At 50.0% G+C, this 26735-nt stretch overlaps 1 protein-coding gene across 6 annotated transcripts in view; it reads left to right on the forward strand.

Annotated features, from left to right (window-relative positions):
* PRDM11 (PR/SET domain 11) overlaps window positions 1-26324 on the forward strand; it is a 52137-nt gene extending 25813 nt beyond the window's left edge. For 3 of the 6 annotated variants that reach the window (XM_075030978.1, XM_075030976.1, XM_075030977.1), the window contains exons 6-8: window positions 12067-12254; window positions 15375-16025; window positions 16882-26324. In XM_075030978.1, the coding sequence (XP_074887079.1) occupies window positions 12067-12254; window positions 15375-16025; window positions 16882-19046 (3004 nt within the window). In that variant the 3' untranslated portion in view covers window positions 19047-26324. The other 3 variants (XM_075030981.1, XM_075030979.1, XM_075030982.1) reach the window with 3 other exon arrangements.
* The last annotated feature ends 411 nt before the right edge of the window (window positions 26325-26735 follow it).

Here is a 26735-nt window from a genome sequence, read left to right on the forward strand (position 1 = left end):
AACAGAGAAGAGATGGTGCAGGTTTCCTGACCCTGCCAGCGGCTCCAAGCAGCTCGGGAGGGACTTCTGTTCTGCATGCTCACCCCTACCCAGGGGCACTTTGCAGAATACTGTTACTCCTTTTCACCAGAGCAACTTGTCAGCGGAGGTTTGTTTCTACCACATGGAGGCACTGATTGTGCAGTCTTGGGTACCTGCGGAGAATATACATGAAACCCAGTTTTGCTGAACGTGATAAAAAATCAAAACATAAATGTTCTCTTGCTCAGTGTTCCACATAGCCTTTTCTCTCCTTCCAGTGTTCAGCTGGGAGAACTCCTTTTTCCTTTTAAGTTTGGTTGGTTGTTTTTTTTTCCTTGAGGTCAGTTAGCAAGTGCTTTGCTGGCTCTCCATCATTTCATTACCATCTTCCCTAAATGCTCCCTCAGTCCCTCCATAAATGAAGCTCCACCAAAACAGTATCTCAAGGATGCTTTTACATTTGTCCCAGTGAAATGCATCTGTGCACTTAGTTCCCAGCTCTCCCTGTATGTGGCCTGGATTTGAGCAGCATTTCCTACTGGTTTTCAAGCTGTAACCAAGGTTAACAGCCTCTGACACTTACCCCGATGGAGGGCAGCAGTGTCAGTGAGATTCATTAAACAGCAGTGTAGCAGCACTAAGGAGGAACTAGAACGACATCTGGCAAGGGTCACTCTGCCTTTCTGTAGGTTTTTCTTAGTCTGCGGCCCACAAGCACCTTTCACATGAGTGCATCTCAAACCACCTCTCTTCTGCTGGGCCATGTCAGCGCTGAAAGCCACCCATCTCTGAGGAGGTGTCAGCAGGGCTATCACAAACGTGGGGCAAGTGGGGAAGAATGCTGAGGCCTTTGCTTATATGAGCTTTTCGGAAAGTATTTTGGGGTGGCTAAAGTCTGCCTGTGAGAGATAGGGCATTCAGGCAAGATTTTAGGATTAAACGTAATTTTTTGAAAGAGGAGGGTCTGAGCTATCCCAGCCAGAGTTTATTCCCACAACATTGCAAAGATACTAACAATAAGTCCTAAATTAAATCTAGTATCTAGCAGATAGCATCTTTGGTTTCATTTAATTTAGGACCATAAGCAGAAAGAAAACTAATGCATAGGAGAGCCAATAGGTTTTCACTCCCATGGTGTCACTTCAGAGTTACAGTTGTTAGGTGTCCTAACCATTAAGATGTCTTATTTCTTCTGTTCCATCTTAATATCCTTTTAAAATATTAATTTTCTACGCTCGTAGTGACAGCTTTTTGGGACATTTTATATTAACACTGAAGTCTTTTACCTCAGATGAGTGTTACATTCTCCACCATAACTCCATGCTGATGTAGATTTCTATCCGAGAACTTCCTTTTAAAATATTAAGAACTATATGACATAAGCACAAAAAAGGTTGACCTCTTTCAAAAAAGTTCCTGACATCCCTGCTTTTAATTGTTTGAAGATGTGTAAAAGCAGTCTTTTTTAATGTGTAGCACTAGAATAACCATTTTGGCATTTTACTTCACTCTGCTATAATTCAAATCAAGGCGTACACTAAGTTTTCCCAGCAGTTCTGCTCCTCCATGGCCTCTGATCTCTTCTGTGCTGTTCCGCATGTTTCTATACAGGCATCCATTGCCCAGGCTGTGGATTATTCCCCTGTCCGCAGTCCCACCTTGTTTATGTGCGAGACTGCATGTTCACACAGCCTGTTTTCTCCTTCCCTATTGAATAGATCTGCCACCTTCTTTCCCCCCCAATAAAAAGCTACAGTTAGGACTAATGTTTTGTTTATTTTTAAAGTTTCCTTCGACTGTGGCTGGAAAAATTAACACACATCCCCTTTGGACAAAACTGCTCGTTCTCAGGATGGCTGCCTCTTCTTCTCAATGGGCTGAGGCTACGAGTTGTTCGTTTGAAGCGCCAGAAACTGGGTGCAGGCTCCTGTCAGTGGCAGTGACAGCAAAGCCTAGCCAGGAAAACAAGTGGGTGGCCTCATTCCTTTTGAGAACAATGGGAAACGGCAACCATTTCTGGGTGAAACAAGAGCTTGCTGTGAAGCAGACGAATGCTGGATTTGCAGTACCCCTGGTGCTGAAGAAAAGACTTTTGCTTAGAAAAAGCGAGTTGCAGAAATCGCCCATGAGTCTAGTTGAAATGTCCCTCCCCTGGAAATAATCCAATTTGATGTAGCCTCTGCATGACATCCTGCAAGTTTTAACAGAAAGGGTGGTCTAAAAGTTTCCGTTGCATGTTGTGCCAGGCAGAACAATAAGACATGTTTCAGGCCTCTAAATTTCCTCGAGAACCCATTTTCGAGCAGTGTCACCTTAGAAGCTAATTCATCAATGTGATAGTGAGTTCTCACGCTTTTTTCTGTGCACAAACTGCAGCAAGTGATGTGAGGCTGTACTGAAATTCTCATACCTAAGTCAGGGCATCAGACGAAGTGTAAAATTTCATTTTAACTGTAAAGCTGAGAAGGCTCCTTCACACTAGTGTTGCTTGGTGTTTTTTTTCTTAAGCTTGAAAATTGCCTCTTAGAAACAAAACGGCTGCCTTTTCCTGGTGCGATTGAGGAAAACTGAGAGGTTGTTGCGGGTGGGGGGAGCTGGATCCCACCGAACTCCTCTGCCCCAGTGCTGCACTGGCCAAGTGGTTGGATGCAGGGGGATGCTTTGCGCTGATTTCCTTTTACCCAATTGTGCTTTGTGGGATGTTCAACCCAAGGAACATGGCTGAACGAAAGAGGAAGCCCAAGTTTTCCAAGGAAGAACTGGACATTCTGGTCACTGAGGTGACCCGAAATGAAGCCATGCTGTTTGGGAGGGAGACAATGCGTCTATCCCATGCTGACAGGGACAAGATCTGGGAAGGCATAGCCAGGCAGATCACATCAGTCAGCCAGGTCCCCAGGTCTGTAAAAGACATTAAACACAGATGGGACGACATGAAGAGAAGGACCAAGGACAAACTGGCATTCATGCAGAGGTCCCTCTCCAGCCCCAGCAGCACGGGGCGGCCCTCGGCCATCGTCCTGACCGCCCACGAGAGAGCCATCGAGTCGACGCTGCATTCGTCACGCCAGATGCACGGCTTCCGGAGAGCGGATCTGGACGTGGTTGACAGCCCATCAACAAGCTGTAAGTATCATTGCCTTAACACCTCTTTGTCTTATGCTTGCATATCTCAGTTTGACACCAGAAGAGCGTTGTGTGTTTTGTGAGATGCTGGGTTGCCCGTCAAGCTAGGTCCTACTGCCGTGTTTGGTTTCAAGACAGCCTGCTATGGTGATCGTGGGGTGTTGAGATGGCTTGAGGGAAGGCTGTTTCCAAGTTAAGATCATCTTCTATATCTGTTTATCTAGTCCTTTTCCATACTGTCTTCTAAGGGTAGACATTGTTCAGATTTGACTTTCTTAATGGGTTGTAAGTCTGAACTAATCCTACAAGTGAGGGAACATCTGTAGTTGAAGTCCAACTACCTCCAGTCTGTGAAAAAGTGTTTGTAAAGGATTAGGAGTTCTTTGTCTTGCATGCACCCCAATAAAACAGCAATGCTGTAAAGCTGAGAATCATGTGCAAGTCACTAATAGATCACTGCATGGTAACCATCTTCCAAGAGGGCTGGTTGGGGGGGCTCAGTGATCACTGGTGTTTATGCTCTGAGGCCAGGCCACTAATGATTTCTCGTTAGTGGTCTGAAGGCTCAGCACAAGTGCTGTGGAAAAGGTAGATGATAATGACTCCCTTCTTCACTGTTTTCTAAGAAACTACTGGCCCTGCTTTCTAAGTTATTCTTGCACCACAGTTCTCAGACACCTTCCAGTGCTGAACCACAAGCTGCTTTTTGCAGGTTCTTTGCCCAGTTGGATACATACAGTTTTCTTGTGTGGCGGTGCAGCTTCTTGGTCTGTGAGCTTTTAGGGATACAAAGGAGAGAAAGCGGGGATAACTTTTTGGGAAGTGAGCCAACCAACACTTCATGGGTGGCACTGTCCTACTGCGTTAGGTTTTATCTCATACCTGAAGTAATGTTGTTAGTGGGAAAGCAAGGACAAAAATCTTCAAGAACTGACAAAGTGGGACTTGGTCATTCTTTGCATCTATCTTGGAAGCCAGTTATGCTATTTCAGAGGTAAAATGAATACAGCTTGTGCAAGGAGATAGTGGGCAGTTGCAACAAGTATCGTCTCTTCTTACTCTTGGTGTGCCTGTACCCGTGAACTGGCACATCACTAGATATTCATCAGACTAATGAGAACTTTCCCATGGTGTTTTGCTTTGGTTTTGGTTTTGCATCGAGTATACTTGCCCAGTTAACGTAGGGTCCTGTTGCTGCTATGCCTGACTGCCTGTTTATCTTAGTGATGCCAAACCACATAGTGGCTTTGCAGTACAGACTTTGTGAGCAGCAAATACTACGTCTATGCTTTTCTCAGTGCGGAGGGTGTAAGAAATGGCAAGGGAACAGGGTTTTGGCGTGAGGAACTGAATGTGTCAGGGTGTCCTGAGACCGAACCAAAGGCCAGGAATCTTTGTCCCTCCAAAATATTGGAGTTTTCTAGCTACTTACGGTTTTGGGGAAGGGGAGTCATTGCTACTGTCTGAAATGGATTTATGTTCTAGTAATGAACAATGCTGTGTACAGGATACCATGGCAGCTTGGATTCCTCCTTGGTTGACTGGGTTCGCCTGCTCTTCAGGCCTCTTAAGGCTAAGCTTGTCACCCAGATGCTAACATTGCAGCACATGCATGTTGAGTTATGCATCAGGAGCTACAGGCTTGTCTCAACTGGCAGACTGGGGGGAGGGGAAAACCCTTTTTCCATGTGCTTCGAGATACCTTGAAACAGAAGTCAGAGTTGTGAGGGATTTCACGTTAATAATTCATGCTTCCTCTTCTCTTTAAGCTGACGAAGACGAAGAGATGCCAGGCACTTCTCGGGAACACCGCTTCTCATTGCTGCAGAGGGCCAGTGCAGGAGTCAACCAACTCTCCGGGCCCTCCTTCCTCCGCACTTCTTCCTCATCAGAGCACTCAGAAGCTACCAGCCAAAGGCAGGAACTGCACCGTCCGTCCCCACGCACCACCTCGTCCTGCAGACCCCCGCACCCCCGCACCCGGAGTCCAGCCCTCTCCAGCTTTGATCACCAGCTTCTCCATTCCCACATGCAGCAAACAGACCTGTTCAGGCAGTTCTGCCAGGAGCTGGTGGCTATTCACAGAGACATGGCAGACAGCATGCATGTCATCGGTCAGAGGATGGCTGACCTCACCAGCCAGGTTGGCCAGATGTGCCAGACCTTATCGGAAATCCGCGATGGGGTCCAGGCTTTCCATAGGATACAGGATCCTAGTGTCATGCAGGGGTCTCTTCTGCAAGCAGCTTGCTCAAAACAGCCCCCTGAGCCCAGTGCAGAGTCTAACCAAAACCCCCCAAACCAGACACCTTCTGCACGGACTACCAGGTCACGAAAGAGAAAACACCATTTTTAGTCTGCTTCATATAAAGTAAAGAAAGATGCCCCTTCCTGAGCTGCTGCATGCTCACATGGCCTCTCCATGTGTATCAGTACTCTGTGGGGAAGGTCAATAGCCGCCCCAACCCATCCATCCCCCTGCTAGCGAGCAGAGCGGTATGAATTATGGCAGCTGAATAGTAGAGCTGGCCCTCTGCAATGGCAAAGAGGAATCTCAGATCTTAGAGAGCCTGGGATGTAGGACATCTTTCTGTTCCTAGAGATTAGGAGTTTTCACTGGCTTCCCCATGCTTTGAATGCTCTATAAGCTAAGAGATGCAATAGGAATCATTATCTTGATCTCTTCTCGTGCCTGTGAAATGTTATTTACTGAGACAGTGTACTACAGAGCTCCCTTTGCAGTCAACCCACAAATTTACTCTACTACTGCCTTCCCATCATCTTCCTGCAAACTAGTATAGGCACTGTGCAGAAATACATCTTTATGGCTCTAAAGACTCTTATTGCTCGTTATTTTTGTCTTGCATTCAGCAATAATGGGCAATCCAGGGCTTACTGTGACTTACGCACAGGTTTGGGGAGAGGGGTGTAAAAGCAGAGCTTGTGCAGGGAAGGGAAGAAGGCATGACACTGAGCACAGGAGGACAGGTCTGAGTACTCTGTGGTTTTAGACTGCTGAGAAGGGCTGCTATGGCACGTGCCTGGATCCTGCAGTCTCACATGCACTTACATCAAAGAGTTTAATCTTTGTCTGCTCCAGTCTGAAAACCCTACCTACCCACCCTTCACGATTGCAGTTAAAATACAATTATTTCATAATATGACAACATTTAAAGAAAATTGTATCATGTTAATTTCTTGCATGTTACAATCTTAGTTTTGAACCACCTTACCCTCCTCAAAATGTGAGAGACTGCACAGAAACAAGGAAAGATATAGGGCCTGCCTCTGACCTCAGGAACAGTTTGGTTTTGTATCACTGTAAGTCTGTCAACTTCAGTACAGTTTCTTTGCACTTACTCAGTGTTATTTAGGGCGGGATCTGTACTGTGTTCTCCTACTGTGAAGAGTTTACAATCTAAATTCACAGCTATATAGGTTAAAATCTTAGACATGTTGGTTTTGTACTGCTTTCTTTCCCCTTACAGATGCAAGAAAGGACTGTTACAACATTGGAATTGCTTAGTGCTGCATGAGATCCCCATGTACAACCCCGATTCTGAAACTAGGCTTTAATAATGTCACCTCAGGTGGTGATAACATATGTGGCAGCTTTTTTACAAGATGTCTGTCTTCTCCTTGATTTGCACATCTGCACCTACCATGCTGCCCTCATCTCTGGAGTAATCTGGACTGTTACCATGATATGCTTCAGCAGGGAAAAGGGCCAAGGTGTTACCCACACACAGTTAGCACGCCGCTGCTCTCCAGGCTGTCCTATTGTATGTGGAGGTGGGTTGCAGGAAACTATTCAAGTTAATATGAATGCGCATTGTCTTGCCATGTCTGGGCTACAGACTTGGCCAAAAAGTTGTATAAACTTCAGCAGGAATTGAACATAGGCAGTGCAGTATAGGAGGAGGATGGCTTGTTTTATGTGATCTTGAAGGATCTTCTTTAATCTGTCTGGCCTGTCCTTTGAAAGTATAGTGCACTAGCTTCTCTTCTGGAAAGTTCACTGTATGTCTGCTGTGTCAGGCATTCCTCACATGCTTTTCCTTTTTACTTTTTCATTGTTCTGTAATTCTAATTCAAGTAATTTATTTTTAGTGGTGCAGTAAAGGGCCCTTGGTCCAGGAAGTAGAGGTCTGGCAAGGAGAAAAACCTCCTTTCTGAGGAATGACCCATGCTGGTTTCATGCAGAGGACATTCCTCGTAGTGCTGGTGCCGGACCAGGGCAGTACTTGCTCACTTTCCTCTGAGGATGTCGTTTTACTTCTGTTGTAACATTTGTATTCTGCGAAAGTCACGGTCTCTCTTCACTTGAAGGGAAGATTGGGAAATCTGGTAGTAGAAGATCTAATTTATGAATCACAGAGAACTGAAAAAATGGTGATATGTTTTAAAGGCTTTCTGAGTCAATATAGTGCTGCTGCTATGTATTAGAGGTAGTATTTTATATTTTTATAATATTTGGTCCCTGCTGATGTTCCCTTAATGGATTTACTGATAGGATTAGCTCCTCTGATGTTGCCCAGGGGGATCCCTTCTGGGAACCCTCAGGTGTGCAGAGGAGGAGACTCCCGCAGGTGCTGGGCACTGGAGGGGAGTTGACATCGTCGCTGTCACCAGTTTGCCCACACAGACACATTTAGAGAGAGAATCCTGGTGCAGGATGCACAGCCTTCAATAGAAGCCCCCAGAGGCTGGGCTCTGGTCAGGAGAAAGGACCTCGTACTATAAACTGCCTGATGTCTCCCCCAGTTTCCTCTGTGGACTATTACAGATTGGCCCAGATCTGGGGACGTATCTCCTGCCCTGTGTAGACCCCTCGATGGAGTGGCTTTTCTGTACTGGCTCGCAAAGGATACTCCCTCCTGCACCCATCATGTTAACTGGCTGTTGAAGTAAGTGCCTGTGTCAAAGCAAACTGCTGTGCCCAACCCCGGTATCTCCACATCTTGTACATGCTGAAAAAATTCTCCTTCAAAGTATTTTTATGAAGAATGCAATAAATATATAACCCTTTTAACACAGCTGCTGTGGAGTCATTTGTTTCTCTCGAATAATTTTTGCCTGAACTGGTAACAAGTTGCTGGGTCTCCTGGCGGCACGCAGCGTGGGAGAGCTGAGGCAGGGTTTGCAGGTACAGTACCCCGTGGCGGCGGCTCTCTTGCCGGGCAGGATCTCCTGCCCTGGCTCTGTGCTCGACGTTGATTTGGGAAAAGCCGGTGGCCTTTTCCCTGAGGTGCTCTGCCCTGGCAGGCTGTCAGCGGAGCACCCCGGGGGACAGCCGGAGGGTGGGCAGGGGGGAGGCATGGGGCGCATCCTGGGGATGGGGGGGGCAGAAGCCTGAGCCTTCCTCCAGCCGTGGGGCTCTCCTTCCTCCTCACCGTCTCTCCTGGCTGCTCCGTTCCCCTCCTGGGGAGGAATGGTCCCAGCTGTCAAAAAATACCTTGATGATGTTTTTCTGGCCGTGCTCACTGGGCCATCCCAAAACATGGCAATTTGGTGTCCTGCGTGGGCTGTGGCTTAGGAAAAAAGAAGGGAGATGAGGATGGATTTCTGCTGCTAGCTAGAAAGGCTATGGGAAAGGTGGCCCTGTGGAGCAAGGAGCTGCGCCTCCGACAGCCACGGGGTTGATCCAAGCCCCAAGAGCTGCAAATGGGTCGTAAATGGTCTCCACTGGTGCAGCGGCTGGTCCCGATGAGCCTGGGCAGACGCTGTGGTGGTTCTTGAGTCCTGGCTCGTCCCAGGGACCGAGCGGGACACGAAATGACCTACCTGCAGCTGGTGGCAATGCCTGTCTGCAGGAACAGGAGCAACGCTGGGTGACTGGGTCTGCCCCAGCGGTGGTCCCACTCCTGTTCTTCCACTGGGGATCGCGGTCCCTTGGGAAACCCGCTGTTCCAGTGGGGCCGTGCCCGTCTGCGCGCAGTACTTAGTACTTGTGTCGGCGTAGCCGTGCCTGTCCTAGGCATCTAAACCAAAGCAGCCTTTTCGCTTCAATTCAGCTTGAGCGTTTGGCAGCAAGGAGGGGGACTGGCTGCTTTCCAGCCTTCACGGGAAGGGTCGCTGAGGATGCGAGCGCTTCAGCCTGGGGAGGATAATGTCAGTGAAGGCGGACCGGTGCAGTCTTTTCCTCTCCTCAGCAGGCAGTTTGTGCCCTTGCCTAGCCAAGCAGGCTGCTGTTTTGTGGAGCGACTTCCTCTGTCCTCGGGAAATTTCCTGCCTCTAACCCGCGGTGAGGTGCCTTAGACTGACAGGTGGAATTCGGGTTTTATGCAATCCTTCGTAACCTGTGTCATTTGTGCCCCTGGGGTCGCTTTTGCTGGGGCTGGGCAGCGCTGGTTCAAAAAGCGGTTCATTAATGTGGATGATCTCATCCCTGTTTCTGTTACCTCAGGGAAGTATCACAGATGTAAAGCTTCCTCTCGCAGCGTAAACCAGTTACTAACTGCCAGCCGCTGTGAAGAAACGTGTTTGTGACCGGATTATTCCACCACCGTCTGTTAAGGGCTTTCTTCGCAGCCCCTGGTGAAATGGGCAGCGCCGGTCGCTGCAGGACGCAGGAGGGAAGCGTGCTGCAGGGCTGCAGCAGTACTGCAGCTCGCAGCCTTCAGCCTGCGCTCTCCTCCCAGCTCCCCGCCGTGCCCGGAGCAGCTGGAGCCGCAGGATGCAGGCGGCGGAGCTGAAGAATGCTCTCGGGCAGAAACTTGAAGGGCTTTAGGGGCAGGAGGAAAGCAAAAGGGAAAAAAGCACGCTCGTGCTTGATAAAATACTTTGTAATAAAAGTGAGCCCTGGTAGGAAGAGTTAACCAGGCTCTCCCCTTCCCATGCGAAGCTGTGGTTTAGAGAATTTTCTAAATCTTGCTGTCAAATGCAGTTTGCTGGGATTGCACCAGACCGTCCTGCCACTGCCCTGTGAATTCCTCAGTGCCCCTGGCTGTGGGGATGTGGGTCCTCTATGTTGTATTAAGGAGCCATGAGCAACTTCAGGGTGATAAATCTTTGCAGGTAGCCAGGCTCCTTCGCAGGGGCAACCTGATCTTGTCATTGCTCTCGCCGATGTTTGGGCAGCGGGATGCAGAGCAGCTGCAGAGTCTCTCCTTAGCCGGCGCTGGGAAGCATCCTGGCATTTTGCTGGGACTGGGGAGAGCGTCCTCTAGGATCTCCCATGCTGCAGGGCATCAGAATGACCACAGCACATCGCTGTGTCTCAAGGGTTGCGTATCTCGTGGCTGTCTGAATGCCTGGTAACACCTTTTGTGGAGCGATCGCTAGCACCCAAAAGTGACGGCCTGGCAGCGCTAGCTGTGTGCCGTTGCAGGACCTCCTTCCCACCGTGCTGGTCCAGGCATCTGTCCTTTCTCAAATACACAAACCGGTGGTTTAATAGTTCCTTTGTTTGATCAAAAGTAACATAAGGGTTAACAAAAGCCAATGTTCGGCTAATTTTGGCAGTGTCAGAGCCTGCCATTTAAATAATTACTGAAGATTGCATAGCATCCTGGGTAGCACACATGAGGAAAAATACAGCTGATTGCAGGCACATGCACAGTTGCTTAACATTAAAACCAGAATTGCTGAGCCTTGGGCAGTCTGAGACACTGCCGACTTGTTTCCTGTATTTTGCGGGAAGTTTCACCAAGTTTGTGACCTTGTGTGTGTGGGTTGGCGGGATCACATGCAGGTGGGCTTGTGTCTTTACCTGTGCATGCATGTGGCCAGAGGAGGGGAGAGCATTCAAGGAAAAATTGACAGATTTCTTTAACTGAAGAAATACCTGTGAGCTATAAGGGAGTGTTTGGGCAAGGACTAGTAGCAGCAGATGTCAGAGGAGCCATTTGCCGCTCGCCTTCATTAAACTTACTGCAGCAGGGAGTACTGAATAGTAAAGGCAAATGGCATAATAGAAGAAACAGCTTTTGTTTAGCTGTGAACCGTTGAGATCTGCTCTTGGGTCTGTCTGTATGGTGACAGGGCCTCCTGCTGGTCCTGGGTGGGTGTTACGAGCTTGTATTGGCGGCAGCTGGAACCGGTATTACCAAGCCTTTTTCATGTCCTCTAGCAAGAACATGAGGAGTGTGAGAGCAAATAATATGATCCTAGCTGTAGATCTCTGTCTTACCAAGTTGCACAGAGGGCCAGTTGCTTGAAGTGGAAATAAAAGTATTTCTGCTGAGATGAAATTTAGCTGGTTTAAATCAGGAAAATAAATCCCTGTCAGCACTGCCAGGAGAACCCCATAGCGTGGTGCTGGACTTTCCTGAGACTTGCAGGGATGTTTGTGTTTTTATGTCACACCCCGCTGAATGCCCAAATGCAAAACCTTCCAGTCCTGGCATGTCCTTGGTTTCCTTTTGGACAACCAGCGAATACCCCCGTGCACACGTTTCTGTCCGGACTACCTCAATTCTGCTTGTCCGAAAGGAGAGAAGCAAGGAAATCTGGTATCTGCTAAAAAGGAAGATGGTGTTTGGGGAAAGGAGACAGGCAGAGGGACCCTGCCATATTCCGTAGGTTCCTGAGAGCAAGGGAGGAGGCCCTGGGATGTGAAGTGATGGTGGGGAGTCCAGAAGTCCTTGTTTCCATCGCTAGGCAAAGATATTTATGCCCGCGAGAGTCCATGTCGCCTCTACTGGCAGGTACTTCTTCAGGTTGGATGTACATTGGTGTCATCCCTTCCCCAGCAGAAATGGACCCACTGGCTTAGTGTTCCCTGGGTGTCCACGCTCGTCGCCCTGTATCTCTGGCAGTTTGCGCACCATTACTTACGCCTCCGTGCTTTCCAGCCTGGCTGCGTTGATGGCTCTCCCTGAAGGTCATTCTGGCTTCATTGTGGTTGCCATTCTTGTGCAAGGGTGGGCACAGGAGAGGAGTTTGCGCTTCACGCCTGCCTTGTCGCCTCGCCCTCAGGTACGTGATCATCTCCCGGGAGGAGAGGGAGCAGAACCTGATGGCCTTCCAGCACAGCGAGAGGATTTACTTCCGCGCCTGCCGTGACATTCGCCCTGGGGAGAAGCTGCGGGTCTGGTACAGTGAGGATTACATGAAGCGGTTGCATAGTATGTCCCAGGAGACCATCCACAGGAATCTCACAAGCGGTGAGTCCCCTCCCTTCCCACCCTCTGCCCCGGTCCCCTCGGGCTGCCACGCTTGTTGGACCGAGCGTGGTGGGTGAAGTAGGCGACGCGCAGGCTGTGCAAGGAGAGAGCTGTATTTCTAGAAGCAGAGCGCCTCTGGGCGAGAGCGCTGCGTGGCGTGGATGGATGGGTGTGCGAGAAGAATAACGCAACCACTGTCATGGAGATCATGAAAGAAGGATTTGTGCTGTGTTGTGTCGTGTCATGTGTCGTGTGTGGTGTGTCGTGTGTGTGCTGCAAGGGCCTGATGCAAAGCCCCGGATGACAGAGCTCCTCTGTCACAAGACGTTCTGGCCTGACGATCGCCAAGGTGGTGGTCCCACAGACAGGCATTAGGTTTTTCTTCTGAACGTGCTGCTTTCTCTGGGTCCTGTGAGCAGCCTGTTTGAGCGAGCTTTGGCTGGTTCTGTGTGCATATGAAAGAGAGATTTCCTTGGTGTGTTTGTATGTCCATTTTCCTCGCTTAATTTATCTCCTCTTTCTTCAGAAAGATAATTTGGGATCAGCGCGACATCAGCTAGAGACTCCTTAGTCTCACAACCTTAGAGTGCATGTACAACATACAGGAGGCTGTGTACTTGTCAGACTGATTCTTCCCTGGATAAAAACTGTTATCTTGAGAGTAGCCATGCTGGAACAAACCCAGCGGTCCTTTAGGTCAGTGTAATGTCAGCAATACAGGAAGCTTTAGAGGAAGGCAAAAATTCTTAATGCATCTCTTCATCTATACAATGCTGAGACCTGAAGTTAATTAAGGGCATTTCTTTCCAGGCCTAGCCACAGAATGGCAGGGCCTCAGAGGGGCAGCCACACTAAATATAACTTTCTAATTAAGGTTCTTGTGTATATTATTACACAGCTGCTGTTGCTGCCTTGACTTGGTAAAAGGTGTCTCCTCTTTAAACATGGGGTGGACAAGATGTCCTGAAAAAGCTGGTTATCCTCCATCACCTTGGAGTTATTACGCACTTGCAGTGTTACATCTTGATGGCTGTACTTGGGCAATTCCCATTTCTGAATTAACATAGTTATGAATGTGCTTTTTTATGTTAATGAATATCACTGAGTGATTAGGTACAGGCTGCAGTGATTTTGCTGCATCCCATGCACACGTTAGTTGTCCAGATGGCTTAGTACCTTCTGAAAGTATTGCAAGAGAAGGACCGTGCCCTCGGAGCAGCTGCTCTGGAGGGGCACCAAGGCTACGAGCGGTTGCCCTGCCATACAGACATGCCTTTAGTCGTGGTTTGTCACGGTGCCGTGGTTTGTGGGAGCTGAAATGGTAACTCACAGCCTGCTTTGTGCTGCGACTGTGGTGAAGATCTGCCCCTGGGCTCCTCAGGACCTGCCATAGCCTACCACACGCTCGGGTAGAAACCCATGTGGCTGCGGAGACCATCCTAGAAAAACCCCACGACGTCTCGGTGAGCTCATCCTGCGGCAAGCTGGGCTCAGCCTGCATTCGCAAAAGAAGCACGGAGACGTTGTTAAAACGGAGCATCGCTTGAGCCGTTGCTTGACTTGCGAGAGACATCGCAGCCTCAGCTGGGAGGGCACTGGGAGGTGGTCAGGGAGCAGCACCAAAATGCGTTGAGTCGCTTTCTATTTAAAAGATTTCATTCAAATCCCCTGCAGATGAGCCTGCCGAGTGAAGAGGCACGCTTTATTAACTCACAGAAAAATAACGTGGTTCCCGGGCATTGTTTCTGTTGGTAGTTTCTGACCCGCCTCATCAGTGGAGTCGAGACCAATAATATGAGGCATTGTCTTGTGATTTCTATAGCTTTCCCATAGGGCTGAACCACTCGGTTGGTTGGGGGAAAAAATCACTGAGAAAGAAGAAGAATCCATTCACTAAATCCCTACCTCTGCCAGTAGCCGTTTTAGTCTGTAACAGGGGAAATACTAGGGCAGAGACTCAAAGCTTTGCCCACAGAAATTCTCGTCAATGTGTTGAAAACGAGATCTGTTGTTACAGATTCACTCAAGAAGTGGCTGGGTTTGCCAGCCAGCATCCAAACCCAGTGCAAAATCCCTGCCATTCGGGCCAGCCCTTTTTATGGTGCCTTACTCTAACTGTTTCGAGTCTTGCATCTTTTCTGCATTCTTAGCATTGCTCTCCTTAGAGAGGGAATGGTAGCTTTTGCTCCGTAACTCTTACGAAAGCATGAATACACTTTAAAAGCAAACAAAACCAAAAATCAGCATAAAGCAGCGTCTTGTTTGGGAAGCCATCAATGCTTGAAGTTATTTACAAGATAGAAGAATGATGGAAATTGAGCCAATCCTATCGTCTTTTGAATTTCCAGGTAAGGAAATCTGGCTATTCCCTTTATTTTAAGCAATTAATAATTTGTATGAGGTTGCTTTTATTATTTTTTTTTCTTTTAATCACTGAATGGCCACGCTCTTAGACTCCACCGGGACAAGCTAGATGTCCCATCCTTGGAGGGCATTCACCCGTTGTAGTTCAGTGGACAATGAGTACCTTGGGGTTTAAGAGTGCAAGTTGTTTTTACTCCTTTACCTTTGCATTTCTGGAGCAGCCTCCAAACTGAACGAGAGTAAAGGGGCTTGCAAACTTTGTGCGGTGGCGTGCACAGACGCTGGGGTTGTCATGAAACGGTCCAAATCTCTCGCTGCACTGCTGTACACTTGATACCTTTTACCAAGTCAAAACAGACACAGGTCTTCCAGCCAGCCGAAACGGCACTTGGGCTCTGGGTGTTAGGTTCCACCGCGATCAGTCATTCACCTCGTAGTCTCCTTCTAGCTCAGGTTGGTTATACCTTTAGGTTAAACAAGCTGCCTGTAGTTTCTCTTCTCTTTAAAGTGTGTGGGTCCTACTCTGCTGTGGCTACCCAGGACTGTCTCTGTTTTTGCAGACGTGCCCATTAGCAGGGCTCCTCCTCTCGCGAGCCTCGGTTTCCACTGAGTTGTGTCAGTTCCCTGGCTTGTAACGCAACGTGCAGACCTGCAGGGGTTCAGCCTACCTTTTTGTTCTTTTTTCGTTTGAGTTTTAGATTGAGGGATGTTGCTCGGTTCCCGGTGATAATCCCCACCCCTCGTTTTCCTTTCCAGGAGACAAAAAGTTGCAGAGGGAAAAGTCAGAAAAGAATGTGGAAAACCAAGAGGACTCGAGGGGGCCGCTCCAGCTTGCGACCTTCAAGCAAGGGAAGAGCCCCTACAAGCGCAGTTGTGACGAGGGGGAATCCCACCCCCAAACAAAGAAAAAAAAGATTGACCTCATCTTCAAAGATGTCCTAGAGGCTTCCCTGGAGTCTGCAAAATTTGAAGAAAACCAGTTAGCAACGAGTACACCGGTTTCCCTCAGAAAAGCGTCTAAATACCAGGCTGAAGACATCTTTGAGAGGTGTGGCAGTGCCATGCAGCACGGCTCCCTGAACCTCGGCAGAAACCGGAGCGAGGGGGAATGGAAGGTCCCCCACGGTTCCTCTTTCAGCTCAGCCAAAGAGGTGGGCATCCTTGAAGATGAGGAAGAAGAGCCCCTGTCACTCCCAGCAGACAGCCCGACTGAGCTGTCACTGGCCTCTGCACAAGGCAACTCCCATGAAATCCCCACCACCTCCTTCTGCCCCAACTGCATCCGGCTGAAGAAGAAAATCCGGGAGCTGCAGGCCGAGTTGGACATGCTGAGATCTGGGAAGTTACCCGAGCCACCTGTGCTACCGCCCCAGGTACCCGAGCTCCAAGAGTTCTCGGACCCCACAGGTAAGCCTTGCCGAGTAACAGCATTCTCCAAACCCTGCCTAAGGAGAGTAGTGAGATGCCTGTGTGCTGTGTACCCATCTAAAGCATTTTGCTCTGAGTATTCAGGTGGACGCGTGGTTCCACGGAAGGTTCGTTGTCAGGTTTTGTGACCGGGTGGGCCAGGAGCTGACACAGCTGTGGGCACAGTGGAAAACACTGTCTGGGAAAGACTCTGTATGACAACTTGCTCTATTTGTTGCCGTTGTAATCGATAATGCACTGCCAATAAAAAAGACATTCCATTGCAGACAGTTTGTTTGCTGTATTTTTGATGCATTCTCTTTCAGCGGAAGTCCCTCCGCAGTGCCTCACACGCTACCAAGAAAGTCTGAATGACTCTGTGGTAACACTGAAATGTGCGCTCTTTGTGTATGAAATGATGTCCCGCTGTGTCCCTTGTTGGAAAGCCCTCTCTTGTTTCCTCCACTGCCTTAACACAACCATGTATCCCTTTCTGAAGATACGTTTCATTTCCTCCAGGAACGTGCTGTCGAGCAGCCAGGAGCCTTCATCAAAGGGAATATTTGGGTCACACCATGTATTGTGCAAGTGGCCAGGATGTAGTGTCCTTTCTTGCTGTCCACTGTGGCATGTTGGAGACAAAGTTCATATGCAGAAACATTGATATTTTTTTGTTTTGTTTTGTTTTTTTTCTCTTCAAAGCCATGATTCAAATTCTACCTGTAGTGCGTTGTGGACAGGAGAGCGCAGGCTGTGGCCAGCTCATCAGGCAATGCTCTACTGTCGCCAGTAGGATGCTTCTCTAGATCAGCAACTTTGCAAATACCATATTTTTTTCCCTTTCTTTTTCTTACAGCTTCAGAAAGCATCATCTCTGTTCCCACCATCATGGAGGACGATGACCAAGAGGTGGATTCTGCTGATGAATCGGTTTCCAACGACATGATCGCTGCTACAGACGAGCCTTCCAAGATGTCTTCTGCGACGGGCCGGAGGATACGGCGGTTCAAGCAAGAGTGGCTTAAAAAGTTTTGGTTTCTGCGGTACTCCCCGACATTGAATGAAATGTGGTGCCACGTCTGTAGGCAGTATACAGTGCAATCCTCTCGGACTTCAGCCTTCATCATTGGCTCAAAGCAGTTCAAGATACACACGATAAAGCTTCACAGCCAGAGCAACCTCCACAAAAAGTGCCTGCAGCTTTACAAGCTCAGGATGCACCCAGAGAAGACAGAGGAAATGTGCCGAAATATGACCCTGCTCTTCAATACAGCCTACCACTTGGCCCTGGAGGGCAGGCCCTACTACGACTTTCGGCCTCTGGCAGAACTACTGAGAAAGTGCGAACTCAAGGTGGTGGATCAATACATGAACGAGGGAGACTGCCAAATCTTAATTCACCATATCGCCCGGGCTCTTCGAGAGGACCTGGTTGAACGCATCCGACAGTCTCCCTTCCTCAGCATCATTCTGGACGGGCAGAGCGACGACTTGCTTGCCGACACGGTTGCGGTTTATGTGCAGTACACGAGCAGCGACGGGCCTCCGGCAACCGAATTCCTCTCTCTTCAGGAACTCGGCTTTTCTACAACAGACAGTTACCTCCAAGCGTTAGACAGGGCTTTTTCCAGCCTGGGAATACGATTGCAGGATGAGAAGCCAACTATTGGCTTGGGAGTCGATGGTGCTAACATTACCGCCAGCCTGAGAGCCAACTTGTTCATGACAATCAGAAAAACCTTGCCCTGGCTTCTCTGCCTGCCCTTTATGGTGCACAGGCCCCACTTGGAAATTTTGGATGCCATCAGTGGGAAGGAACTCCCCTGCCTGGAGGAGCTAGAAAACAATTTGAAGCAGCTGCTCAGTTTCTATCGTTACTCTCCCCGACTCATGTGCGAGTTGAGGGTCACTGCTGCCACTCTGTGCGAGGAGACCGAGTTCTTGGGGGACATTCGAGCGGTGAAGTGGATCATTGGGGAGCAGAATGTGCTCAATGCTCTAATCAAGGATTACCTTGAGGTCGTGGCCCATCTCAAAGACGTCAGCGGCCAGACCCAAAGGGCGGACGCTTCTGCCATTGCCTTGGCCCTCCTGCAGTTCCTGATGGACTACCAGTCGATTAAACTCATCTACTTCCTGCTGGATGTGATTGCTGTGCTTTCACGCCTTGCCTACGTCTTCCAAGGGGAGTACCTTCTTGTGTCGCAAGTGGACGATAAAATAGAGGAGGCCATCCAGGAGATCAGCCGGCTAGCAGACTCACCCGGGGAGTACTTGCAGGAGTTTGAGGAAAACTTCCGTGAAAGCTTTAATGGCATTGCTGTGAAAAACCTACGGGTGGCCGAAGCCAAATTCCAGTCGATCAGAGAAAAGATCTGCCAGAAGACCCAGGTGATCCTAGCCCAAAGGTTCGATTCCCGTAGCCGGACATTTGTGAAGGCCTGTCAGGTATTTGACCTTGCAGCTTGGCCCAGAAGCACTGATGAGCTCATGAGCTATGGGAAGGAGGATATGGTACAAATATTTGAACACCTGGAGACGGTCCCATCGTTTTCCAGAGAGGTTTGCAGAGAGGGGTTGGACACCCGAGGGAGTCTGCTGATGGAGTGGCGAGAACTCAAGGTGGATTATTATACCAAAAACGGTTTTAAAGACTTGCTCAGTCACATTTGTAAATATAAACAGAGATTCCCCCTCTTAAATAAAATAGTTCAGATCCTCAAAGTCCTTCCCACCTCATCGGCCTGCTGTGAGAAGGGGCGCAACGCCCTGCAGAGAGTGCGCAAAAACAACCGCTCTCGGCTCACGCTGGAGCAGCTCAGTGATCTTTTGACGATTGCCGTTAACGGGCCGCCCATTGCCAACTTCGATTGCAAAAGGGCGCTAGATAGCTGGTTCGAGGAGAAGTCGGGCAATAGTTACGCACTGTCAGCCGAAATGCTGAGCAGGATGTCGTCTCTTGATCAGAAGCCGATGTTGCAGAGCATGGACCATGGCTCTGAGTTTTACCCCGACATTTAGGAAGGAATGCCTCAGATCAGAAAGCTGTTGAATAATTTTTTTAATCTATACTCTAAACTTTGGTATATTATATAAAGTATATATATATATTATATATATTAAGGAAAAACCCACACTGAAAATTTAAAATTTAAGACGATGTGCGTCTGATAGAAGCTAAGCAGAATTTTAAAGATTGAGACATGTTTAGACATTTACTGGTGTCTCCAACCATGGCAGCTGCAGTGTAGGTGGCAACATTTCATTCTTTAGAAGCATGTGCTGGGGCCATACTCTACATATTCAAACCTAATGATCTATAAGCTAGACGACGGGTCTTTGTCAGCCTCATCCTCCCGGTGGTTTCCTTTGTATGTGTGTTGTCGGTTTGTTGGGTTGGTTTTTGTGTTGTTTTGTTTTGGGGTTTGGTTGGTTGTTTTTTCCCACTTGGTTTTAATCTCTGCCTCTCTTTCCGTTGTTCAGTCCAGTTATTGAGCCATTTGAGCCTTTTGTTGGTGACCGTCAGATTTCTGATTTCCGACAGAGCATCCCGTGCGTTTATGTTGCCCCCGGCTCTCCAGCTCCCCCCAGTTCTCTTCACTCGAGTGGGAGGTTTCTTCACTCACAGAGATTACTGGCAGGAGGGAAAGGCTGGGGGCGTGATTTTGGGTTTTTCTTCTGATTTAAAACAAATGCCTCCACTAAACTGTGATGCCCCTTTCTCAGTTCTCCCTACTTTTGGGCTGTAGAGTAATACTTGGCTTTCAGCTCCTTTTATGATAACCTAGTACCAGTCTATCATACGTATATTATAACATGATGTCATGTGCAGACTATAAAATAGCAAAATAGAGAAGGCAGGGGGAAATTTTTGCATTTATATTTTTATATTGTAGGAGATAAAAATATATATATATACAACTATTCATTCAAAACCAGGGCTGCTGTGGAAGCTAGACAGCCAATGAGTCAAGAGCCATCTCTGGGTGGAGATTCAAAGGCTTAAAAAATTATATTCTAATTTACATTATTTATACTATGTCTTTATAATCCTAGATTGTTGTGGGTTTTTTGTTTTGTTTTGTTTTGTTTTGTTTGGTATGACTGAAAGAAAAACCTGCTGCAGTTTGGTGGCAGGAGCTATCAATGCAAGATTATCTTGGATTATATTCATGTGATGATGTTGTACAAAGGTTCACGTATTCTCTTGTGACCAAGGTAACATGTTCCACAGCACAGCAGACTGATGACAGCAGGAAGGAGGGATGCTCTGCTTCTTCCCGCAAAATATTTCTTCCTTTCTTGAAGGGATGCGGAGTCCAGCTGAAATGTGAATGGGGGACTGGCACCTTCCATCACAAAGAGATTGTTCTGTGGGCTTGGGGTTCTTCTTTGTTTTATTCTTTTAAAGTAAATGAGCTCCAGGCATTCACACAATATCACTTCAGGTTAGAAAAGAAAAAAAAAAAACAAAAAAACCAAAACACCAAACAAAGAAAAAAAAAAAACACAAACAAAAAAGGTGCAAAAACTCCACAGATGCTAGTGCCTTGCCCCGCTGATGTGGCATGGACAGCACCAACCTGACCAGACCATCGTGGGAGTGAGAACCTGTTGTCCAGAAGGTGTCCGAGCCGACACGTTCTTACTTCCCGGAGGGACGAGCTTTGTGCCAAGCTGTGTTGTTTGGAAACATGATGGTGGTATCAGCAACACTGAACCTTTCCTTTCTCCTGTTACCCCCCTGCCCTTGGTCTTGGTGCTAAGATATCTCTAGAACCGTTGCTGCTAGTTGATAGCTTTTCATTTATATAAAAATATATATATATATATAATATTATTTTATTTTTTAAACTTTTTTGTTTGTTTTCAATGGAGATGTAGCATGTTTGGAACCGATCTCTCTCGGAGTCACTTTCACTGCCAGGGTTCACGCACTGTCTTCCCCACGAAAACACGCACTTCTACCTAGGTCTCGCTCACCTCCTGCTAACCCCTTTGCCCTCGGCAGAACTACACAGCCAGCGCTGGGCAGAGGCGTGCAGCCAAGCCGCTACGTACTGGGCTCCGCTTTCAGACCCCACGGGAGCAAGCTAGACCGGTGTTGGTCAGAGTTTTGGAAGTGGTTTTTTTCCCCTTCCGTCCCTATGGGACCGAGGAGGGACCGAGCCCACCCGCAGCACGAGCAGCGGCTGATCCTTGCGTCCTGACGCTCCCCCTTTTGCTGGAAAATGGGGCTTCTCGGCCAGACGGTCCGAGGGGAGTAAAGCGGACCCCGCGAATGTCAACGGCAAGGGCTGGGCAGGTGGGGTACCCTCCGTAGCACTTAACTCCCTGTGTCCCCTCTGCCTTACCTCGGATGATGCGCGCAGCCCCCCGGGCTGGATGGGGCAGGACCGGGGTGGGGGGCACCTGCGCCCGGACCACCCGCCTGCCGCCGAACCGCTGGTGGGGATGTGGGCGCCGGGCGCTTCTCCCCGCAATCCTCATGGAAATGTCGCGAAATAGGTCAGGGCGTCGCACCGTTGCAGTGCGAGGGCATCGATATGCAACACCTAGCGAGCAAAAAAAAAAAAAAAAAAAACGCTTTGTTCGCTTTTTTTTTTTCCTGTCTTTCCCAGTAAATGGTGTGATCGAATTGACCCATTCATCTAGAGGAGTAAAAATTAAACTGGAAGCCCTCCGCCAGCTGTGCAGACTCGGGCGGTTGTTGTTTGTCTGACCGTAAAATAAGGATGTCTCCACGCCGAGGTGCTCGTAGCCCTCCAGGCTGGTGAATCGGCTCCACTCGTGGTGCTGCCGAAAAGCTCACAGAGCTGCTCCCTGCTGGGGAGACGGCAGGCTCCCTCCTTGGTTAAAATTTGAGGAGATGTAAAAAGAAAACAAAAGATAAAAAAGGTAGAAAAATAGCTGCTCTGTTAGTCTCTGACCTGGAGGTGGGCAAGGTGAACGTAGGTGTTGGAGACCAGAAGTGAATTGATGCACCGGGGGGGAATGGGCAGGTGGGGGAGAGTCTTCCTTGTCGAGATGGCACGTGGCAGCAGAAGCAAAAGTAACAAAGATAACTTGATGCAAGCTGCTGTGGCTGTCGGAGAGGCTGTAAAGACAAGTTTCCCTCCTCTTTTTTTTCATCTCTTTCCTTTGCTCAACTCCGTAGCATTTTGAGGCGGGGGGGGAAATCACCTGCCGTTCTGTTTGCAGCAGTGAAAGCTCCTCGGCACGGGGCTCTGTCCCAGAGGCCCGTCTAAGTGCCTGGCCTACGTGGAGGGAAGGGACACTCGGAGTCTCTGGACATCTTTGCAGACAGGATCTCTCCCCCAGGGCTTGTGCTGAGCCACCCAAGAGGCCTGTTTACAACTCCTGCTCTGAGCCTCTTTACTTTTGCCACTGGGGAGAAAATGGTGCCTTGCCTTCTCGGCAAGGTAAGAGCTGCCGGACGCTCGTTCAGAAGCGATTCCTCTAATTTGTCACCCCTTTCCTTCGGTTCGTTTGCGAATCCCACTCTCATCAGTGACGTCTTTCGCTGGCTGCTCTTATTCCTAATGGCAGAGCGAAATGTGCAGCGAGTGGTGTTTTTTCGCCAGGCGGCCAGCCGGCGAAGGGACGGCGCTTATTTCTTTTGCAAATAACTTTGTGCGCAGTGTTGGTAGGAAGCGTGATTCCCTGCCGCGGGATGTCGTGGGTACCCACGATGGGAAAGGTCGGAGACCCCTTGCTTTGGCGATGGCTGGCCCAGCCCAGCTCCCCCAACACCAACAATTCCCCCCCCTTCGCCCCCACGTCAGAAGAGACAAACGGAGGTGCTTTGCAAGCTTTCCCTCTAGGTTCACCCACCTATCTCAGATCTCTAGCTGTTACTCCCATGGATAGTCTGTGGATGGAGACGTGACTGCCGGCATGAAGCAAGCTAGGGAGGGGGGAGAAATACCAATGCAAAGTGCCCCCGGCTTCCCAGTGCCTGGCCTGGGAGCAAGTGCGTGTCTGTGCCCTGTTTGCAAACCCCAGGGCCCGGCCGGTGGGGGGGTCAGGGGCAGGCATGGGGAGGGCTTGGCACGGCGCAGAGGGAAGCCTCCTTGGCTCAGAGATGGCCGCGCGTCGGGTTTAATCGCTGCCTTTCCTCCTGCGCTGGGCGAGCGAGCGGAGGTCGTTCTGAACGTGTTGCTCACGGCATCTTGAACTGCTTTGGCTGCAAAGAGAGACCGGTTTAGTTTTTTCTCAAACGAGCTCTTTATTCTCTCCTTCCTCCCCCCCGCCGCCCCGCGTCTTAGCTGTGGCATCTGACTGTGAATAATGCACACTTCTCCAGACCCTCGGGTTTGTATTTCTGGCCCGTGGGCTTTTTGGTTGCCAATTTCCCCCTCCCCACTTTTTGCTCAGGCTCCGTGCCTCTTTTTACCCTGCTGGGAAGCAGAAATCCGTGAAGCACATGCAGACATGTCCTTCTGCAGGGCTCGCCAGTGGCCGCAGGGGTCCGGGCCCTCCAGCCACGAGACCGAACTCAGCAGGGATAATCCTCACAAGAGACCAAAGCTCTTCCCATACCAGCAAAAGCACGCGGGAGCCACGGGGAGGGGGGCAGGTTGTGAGGGGACGAGGTGGACGGGGTCCCGGTGTGTCGTCTGCCTCGGGTCTCGAGCTGACCTTGGCGATGTCCCCCGTGCTGGTCGCGCTTTTGCTGATACGGCTCCTCAGACGTGATTCAGGCTCGGTCCATCTCTTTCTCGCAGCACAAACTCAACCGGGTGGCCCGCGGGGTCTTCGGGGTCCCCTTTCTTTCTTAATCTCATGAGGATTGCTGTTTGTTTGACCAGTGGGCAAGACAACCGAGACAGCCGGCTTGCAAATAAGCAGCAACAGCCTCTGCTTTTGCAGATTCCCCTCTCAGCCCTGTCGAAAGAGGTCTTAAAAGCAGAGAAATGGTACGTTGCTCCCCCCAGCCATTGTATTCAATGCAGTAATGCCTATGCAATTCCTGTCTCCCTTGGAGACACGTATGATGTGTGTGCATGTAAGCTAGTGTATGTATACAGTACATATGCATATGGTCTATATATTGTATATACGCACATCCCAGTACATATACACACAGTACAAAAGATTAAAATCACATGCTTATATATCTATAAATAAAATCCTATATATTTATATATTTCTATGTTTTCGATAGATATAAAGATATAATATAGAGATAGACTCAACCACCCTTGTGTAAGGCTGGCCCTGTGTTCTGGCACAAGGCACGTAACACTGAAGACTTTGGACTTTGGGATAGTTTTAGCCATACACTGAGGCCTACATTTACGTGTATAGCACTCTACGGAGAGGGGCTTTGCTGTGGTTAGGGCAAGGGGTTTTTCCTTGCTGGCATGTTAACCAAGTGCTAAATAAGGTTTGTGGAATAGGGAAATGTCTTGGTGGGGGAAAACGCTCGAGCGTCCTTGTCTTCTCCCAAGCAAGCCTCTGGCTGAGGTCCTGTGTGTTCACACTTGGACAGCTACATATCCCGCCCTCGTATGCACTTTTCTCTCTCTCTGCACGGATGCAGTCGGCAACTGCAGGTACCGGCGCCCCGAAAACGCGGTTTTCCGCCGTTCCTCGGCCGAGACCCCGCGCCGGCAGGCCCTCGCGCAGCGCCCGGTGAAGAGCGTGGGTTCGCTGGTGGGCATCGGTCCGCGACGCAGCCGCGGCGCTGGGCTAACGGAGAGCAAAGGCATTTCTGAGCGGAGGGAGGGTTGCCGCCGCGCAGTCAGAGGTGGGCAGGGGTGGCGTACGGAGCTGGAGCAGCACGAACGGGGAAGGGACGGCGAATTCGGAGCGATAAGGATGGGAGGCACGTGCAGCTCTCGCGGGTCAGGCTGGGAGCCGCTCCGCTCCCTCGGGGTCTCGCAGCCGCTCCTCGGCCAGCAAGCAGCCCGCCTGGCTGGGGACCCCGGGTGGTTGGTTTTTTTCCGAAGGAAAGGGAATGTGGAAGACGTGGTCGGTGGCGCGTGGGTGCCTTTGGGCCCCAACACACGGCACGCCGACCTCGCCGGACTGAAGCACCGAAGGGTGCAGCAACCCTCTTGCCCTGCCCGTGCAAAGAGATGCCTGTTTGTGCACCAGGGGATGGGGAGGGTCGGATCCGGGCAACGGATCAGCCTTCCCTGAGCCCCTGCCGATGCCCGCGGGATGGACGGCTTGCCTCATCCCTCCCCGGCCGCCCGTAGGACGCCGACCCTCGGCTGGCACTGGACCCACGAGGTGCCTCCGGCCGGGCGGGCGGCCGCTCACGGCGCTGCTTCCCCACCAGGGTCCAAAGGGGGAGGCGTGGAGGTTCGGCGACCACCGCGCTCCTCGCCCTCCGTTCGAATCGTTGGCTTGGGTCGCGGGAGGAGGAGGAGGAGGGCGAATTGTAATTCCGCCGGCCGAATGACTCGTTACACTGGTAATCGCGTGAGCAGACCGCTGCACAAGCTCCCCGCCTCCTCCCCGAGCCCCGCCGCACACCTCGGAGCCCTCTCCCAGGCCTCTCTCCTCCACACAACTGGTAATCCACCTCAGCCAAAACCCACCCGCCGGCAGCTCCCCCCCGGCTCCGCCGCAGCCCCGCGACGGCGGGGAGCTCCCCGGCACCTCGTTCCTCACGAACCTCAAGAGACGGTTCCCTCGGTCCCAGCCCCCCCTCCTTCCCCCTCCTTCGGATGCCACTGACGCTCGCGTAGGCTCGGCCCGGTGGGCTCGCCGCCCGTGACGGCGGTGCTGCCGCCCGGCGAGGGGCTCCCATGCACTGCACCTCACGTCGAATAAGCTCGCTGGGCTACGTGGGGGAACCGTGTCTCATATGCTGTAATGTCCCGAATGCTATAGGAGGGGCTACGGAGTTTTCTGCCAGTCATGGCGTCCTCATAGACTCAACCCGACTGTTGGCAAAAATGCGTTTCTACTTCCAGAAAAACGAGGTTTTTTTGTCTCAAACCTCTCCATATCCGCATCCAAGCACAGCCCTGCTGAACTGTTTCAAGCAATTTCTCACCCACCCACCCGTCACACACACACACACACACACGCGCGAAATGAGAGAAAAATATCTAGAAGTCTATTACTACATATGTATTAATATGTTAATATCACTCTTTTGGAGAACATTAAAATGTTATTACTTTACAGACTATGCTTTATAGTACCTGTGTGAAAGGACCTAGGACACTGGATACGAATAGAGCTATGTTGATATATCATAGTATGTACACGAGAACCTTCCTTTTGTCATATTATCCTTGTAATGTAAAATGATTGTTAATAAAAAAACATTTAAATTTATCAAGTATGGTTGCTAATTCTTTACATCGTTCTTGGAGGTTAATGTCATTTTCCCGGGGCAATGTCATTTTCCATCTAAGCCGATGGACTCCCTCTTCCCCAGCCCAGGACTGTAAGGAGCGGGTCCAGTGCTAATTTATCCAGAAGGAACAACTGCAGCCCCCCGAGGTGCTGGTAGCTCTCCCTCCCGGCTGACTCGCTCCCTCGCACGCTGGGCATAACTGCAGACCCTCGACGTCCTCACCTTGGTGAGCAAGGTCCGGCGTGTCCTGCGATGGATCTGCATCGTTTCACCGCGGGCTGGGTTATACCGGTGCTGGGCCGAGGCTGGGTCGGCACCGGCACGGGTATATCGGCACGTGCCGCGGTCGGGTAGGGATGCGGAGTGGGTGCCCTTGCAGCCTCCGCGTT

The sequence above is a fragment of the Buteo buteo genome, chromosome 6, assembly GCF_964188355.1.
Source record: "Buteo buteo chromosome 6, bButBut1.hap1.1, whole genome shotgun sequence".
In the NCBI taxonomy this organism is placed as follows: Eukaryota; Metazoa; Chordata; class Aves; order Accipitriformes; family Accipitridae; genus Buteo; species Buteo buteo.